General features: G+C 42.0%; 1 protein-coding gene across 1 annotated transcript; it reads right to left on the bottom strand.

The window, feature by feature from the left end:
* Positions 1 to 657: 657 nt before the first annotated feature.
* Positions 658 to 3830, bottom strand: LOC147465550 (uncharacterized). Its single transcript, XM_086511847.1, has 2 exons — positions 2524 to 3830; positions 658 to 957 (listed from the first exon to the last, which is right to left on the bottom strand). The coding sequence occupies exons 1-2, from the start codon at positions 3509 to 3511 to the stop codon at positions 953 to 955; spliced, it is 993 nt and encodes a 330-aa protein (XP_086367973.1). The 5' UTR covers positions 3512 to 3830; the 3' UTR covers positions 658 to 952.
* Between the last annotated feature and the right edge of the window lie 1671 nt (positions 3831 to 5501).

Genomic DNA, 5501 nt, shown 5'->3' on the forward strand with positions numbered 1-5501 from the left:
ATTTTCGTTAACATCAATATTAGTATATTGTTTGGGTCATAAACTGAAATATGCACATTCTTGTCTCTTACTATAGTATACCTTAGAAAATATAATATGTCAAAATTTGATAGAGCTCAATATATAGCACTACCAGTTGGGTTTTCAGAATGGTCATGATCCCAATTTTATGAAAACTAAACATGTGGTTTTTGATTAATTCAGTCAACATAACAAAATCTTTGGAGGTTACATGATAGGCTTAGTTCCCTTCTGCTATTTTCGGTCATAAGATGGCTCCCTTTATTAGCTCATGTATCTGGGTGCATCTTTTTAGGATGTTGGTAAAGCCATGGCTTGGTGGGAAGAGTATGACTTACTTTGTAACTTTTTTGGTTTTCAATACATTTATCGCTCACAAATTATGAGTTTTAAAAAAAGTTAGAAATTTCAAAAAAAACCTCTGGAAGCACAAGATTAAATGTGGAGTCTCTAACCTAAAAAATTCAATTTTCTTTGTTACATAAGCCGAATTTGGCTGTAGAACCTTCAAAAGTTATTTTGTCATTGTGAATACTTTTAGAAATTGTCGAACTACCAATCTCGTCTTTAAAAATTTTGATGCACAAGATTGTGTATCGATCATAGAAACACAAGATATATGTGTGTGTTCCCAAGAAAATAATAAAAAGATTATATTATTTGGAGGAGTGAGGGTTGGTGGTGTTGTTTGTCAAAAAAGCTAGTCATGAAAAATTATAAGGCTAAGAGGTTATACAACTACGCTTGTTCAAAATAAATCACTAAATACTTCCATGTAAGTGAAAATTATTTTTGAAGGATTGATTGCAACAAAGGTTTTAAGCTAATCCAAAGTACAATCCAAGTAAGGTGGTTCAAAATGTTCATGGGGCTCTGATCGTTGCTCACTTTATTGATGTCCTTGTTCACCACCAACATCACTAGTTTTGTTTCATTCTGCCATGAAAACCACAAGATTATAAGATTAGAGGCATGTGTCATGTTCACGAGAAGTTTTGGACAAATTCTCACATTGTGACTTACCTCAACATCATGAGCTTCTGTGAGGGAGGCACCGCATACCTAGCTAGGTACAATCCCTTGCTCCCAATCGTACCTAGCTAGGTATGCGGTGCCTCCCGAGCAGAAGCTCATGATGTTATGCATTGTATGAAAAACATTGAAAAAGGCTCCCATTTGCTACATGAGAAAATTTCTAAATCTTCGTGTGGTTATGAATGCACATTCAAGGAATGACATAAAATGAAACTATCCACTGTGGAGCTTTGCTCATAAGACTAACATATTAAGCAACTAAGAAAGTAGGAGGTGCAAGTAGGACTAATTGGGAGAATGCACATGTCTTGACATTCCTCATTGGCATACAATCAAAAGTGGCTCCCTTGGTTGTCATGTTTATATACAGCTAATAGAATGTCGATGTGTTATGATTTCTTGTAGCTAGCCGAGCAAATTAAGTGTGATTTGAATGCTCACTGTAGGTATATATGGTCTCCAATCCCTACCTTGTCCCTTACCTTTGGGGTACATTATACAATTTTTTTTTCTTTGATTTAATTCCACTTCTTTCCCCCCAAAAAATAAGGGACAATCAATGGAAAGTAGTACCCTTCCCTACGGAAGGGCATATTTTCTCGGTTGTTTCGTTTTGTCTCTTCTTAATATAATTCTCTCGCCTTTTATGGTAAAAAAAACAAAAAAAGGGCATATTTTCCTATTGTAGTCAATGATGAAATGAAATATCACATGCATATTTTTAGAAGGTGCTGTGTTTATTGAACACTATATTAAGTACACTTTCTATTTACAAGCCTAAGTGCTCTAGTCTGTCTGTTCTAAACTAGACGGGGATCTTTTGCGGCCCCTTTCCTATAGAAGAGAAATTTTTAAACAAGCCCCTCTAAGTTTTTAATGACACTCGTGAGGATAAACATAATGCCTCAAGAAGGGCAGATGGGTGTCAAATCTTATCGTAGCCACTATGACTCAACAAACCACTCCGTGAGGACCCCACACATTACTAGGAACACCTCAAAGATCTATCCCACAAGTTTTGAACCCAAGACATGCGGCCCAACGCGTGGGTGTGTGTGTGTGTGTGTGTGTGTGTGTGTGTGTGTGTGTGAGAGAGAGAGAGAGAGAGAGAGAGAGAGAGAGAGAGAGAGAGCAACTTATTCCCAAGAGAGAGAGAGAGAGAGAGAGACACAAGAAGTTTTGGACAAATTCTCACAATAATTCTCACAGTGTGACTTACCTCAACATCATGGGCTTCTGTGAGGGAGGCACCGCACACCTAGCTAGGTACGATTGGGGGCAGGGGGACAACCGGCCCGGTGGGGGGGGCCGGGGGTCCCCTGCCCCCAATCGTCCCTAGCTAGGTGTGCGATGCCTCTGGAGCAGAAGCTCATGATGTTATGCATTGTATGAAAAACATTGAAAAAGACTCTGTTTCCCTACATGAAGAAATTTCTAGATCTTCTTGAGAGAGAGAGAGAGACTTACGGTTGGTGCCAGTGGCCCAGATGGGCAAGCCACTGAGCATGTCGTAGATGACAAGGTTACCATCGTTATGCATGATGAGGATGAAGACAGAGGGGCAGGCGATGGAGGAACCAGACTCCCAGACGCGCTTCTTCTTCTCATTAGTGATCACGAGGTTGCCATCTCTCAACAAGGAAAGGCTGCACTTGCTGCCCTTGCCCTTGCTCCGAGAGCTCCATAGAGGGTACCCTGCTTCCGTGTACACAACCAGATTGCAATCCCCCTGCATCATCAGATAGAATTTGTCGTTCTGCGCGACGATCTTGCGTGGCGCGGGGAGAACATCGAAGCCATTGTCCGCTAGGCCTGTCCCCTTCAGCTTGTTGTGGCTCACCAGCACATCCCCCCTTGGCAAGCAGACGTCGTCCATGTCTGCACCATCCCACCCTAATCCCCTCATCTGCCCATCTCTTCCCCCTTTTGCTCCTTTCTTTCTCGACTCTGCTGCCCCTGCTTCTTCTGTGGCATTTCCAACCTTTAATGGAGGGCTTTTTTTGACCTCGCTCTTGCTCTGATATTCCATCCAATAGTGCCCGCTCATTATCACCGCCCACTTGTACCTCAGCTTCAATGTCCGCCTAAATTCCTCTAGAAGACTCGCAAATCCCCTCTGTAGCGCCTCCCCTCTCTCTTCCTTGCTCGAGTTTAGCTTCGCGTCCAGCAGCCTCAGACGCAGGGCTATGGAGCTGCTGCTAGCTGGGGTGCCGTTTCCTCCACACAGAGCTTCCTTCTCCAGAAAAGAGCCCACCTCGTAGGGAGCGTGGGGAGGGATGGTGTGGATGAAGCTGTCGAATGCGGTGTAGATGCAAGTAGGGAAGTGATGCGGCAGGATGAAGGGCTCGTTGGCATGAGAGATGGTGGGTGTCGACACGCCATCGCTGGAGGACAGAAACAAGCAGAAGATGCAGCTAGAGATGAGAATGGCGATGGAAAGCTTGTGTGTAGCCATGCGTGCAGCTAACTACGGTGATGGAGGCGAGCGACGTGCATGCGATATCTGCAACTTATGAAGTGTGGCGTGCTAATTGGGCAGTGAAAAGCCGGGAGTTAAAAAGAGTTACATCTCAACCAGTGTGCAACCGCACCAAAATACATAATCCAAAGAGGTGAGTCACATATTGTGTTGCAGGAGCTTGAATTTAGAGTTCTTTCTTTTATGCATCCAACTGATATATAATTTCTTCTAGAAACAAGAATGCAATTCTGTTTTGTGTGACAGGTATACTCTATTTTTTGTAGCTTTTCTACGTTTACGTAGTTAGACAAGGTTTCACCAAATTAGTAAAGATTAAGCACTTGTATAAGCAAAGTTCCACTGGAATTGAAGCATTCTCCTTTGGTGTTTTTGTTAAGATGAGTGAAAATACGTGCCAAGCTCTATTTCAATAGCAAATCTTATTCCAACAATCAAGTGGGGGGTATCAATTGGGAGAAAAATGGCTCATTAGTGGAAGGTGGAAAAGGGAAGGTTTTATTACAAAAACGAAGAAGAGAGGGGCACCTCGAAGCCATCCTTAGATCTCTCTCTCTCTCTCTCTCTCTCTCTCTCTCTCTCTCTCTCGCGCGCGCGCATCATAGAGCAGATGCATCTCTCTCGTGAATGGGGGATATTTTTTACGAACGTTTTTTTGGAAATTGACAAACAGATTTTTAAAAAAATCTTTTTTTTTCTTCTCATCTCTCTTGATCCTCCGTCGGTCTCTTTCCCTCTTTGTCTCTCTCTTCTCTCTCGATCTTCTTGATCCTTTGTCAACCTCGGCCTCGGTTCCCCTCTCTCTCTCTCTCTCTCTCTCTCTCACACACACACACACACACACACACACACACACACACACACACACAAGGAGAAGTATACACCTAAATCAATTTACATCAAGATTAGTGCTTACAAAAAGAGAGATTGAAAGATTTATCAACCAAAATAATCCAAAACATCTTTGCGGCCAAAGGTCCAATTCCTACCCAATCCATATCAACTTCGTTAGCTACAATACATGGCAAAAACTGCATCACAAAATTGTACAATCATCAGCTTTACTCTAAGTTTGGATATGTGCGTTCACAACTAAGAGCATTGTAGACATGTACTTTGCTTAGCACGGGTTGATGTATGAACATGTTTTCATTTTGGTTCAATCCAAAAACGCTCAAGAAAATGAAGTACAAGTGTTTACAAGCCAAATAAGATTTTTCCTTGGCCTCCTTGTGGGTATAATCAGGGCATGTACACACTGAGAACTCGTGCAACCATTTCTTTAGTTTTATCGGTGAGTCCTTTCAATGAACCATCCCTCATGTCATGTTGGTGAGTTCCTTGATGTACATCAATCTCCTCATGCTCTCATTCCTTGGCATGACATAATATACGAAGCAATCATATGTACGCAAACAAATGGGCGGTTGACCGCAATAGTAGCAAGTAAGCTTGCCCCCAAGTCCATCGTAAAACTCGTCCATGCAAGGTAATTTAGCATGCTACCATTGAAATGCGTTGTGTTTGACTTTCCAAAATTAACCAATTTGAAACAACTTTCATTGAGACACTTTAGAGCACCTGCACACTGACTTTTGCAACACACTCCAAGAAATGCGATGTTTGAGGTTTGCGGTTTGGTCCAATGGTATGGACCATACTTATGTTCTATAGCATCCATTGGATGAACCTTTCCTAGAGTCAGTAGAAACTCAAATACCATGTTACCATTGTATACCTTTGGTATTTTCGACACTTGTTTGATTTCCACTATCTTTGAAAGAAGCTTTGTCAAGGTGTCGGGCTTCGTCATTGCATTAAAAAATGACAAAATACTATTTGTACTCCTTACCTCGGTAGAGTTATGCAGTGCTTGCTCTCCAAAGAGTTGTTCCTTGCTTGGACTAGTAAGCTCTATGTAGGAAACATCCACCAAGGGAGCAGCCATGCCACTTGAATTTGAGAC

Source organism: Adiantum capillus-veneris, chromosome 1, assembly GCF_014529385.1.
Source record: "Adiantum capillus-veneris isolate H3 chromosome 1, ASM1452938v2, whole genome shotgun sequence".
Lineage (NCBI taxonomy): Eukaryota > Viridiplantae > Streptophyta > Polypodiopsida > Polypodiales > Pteridaceae > Adiantum > Adiantum capillus-veneris.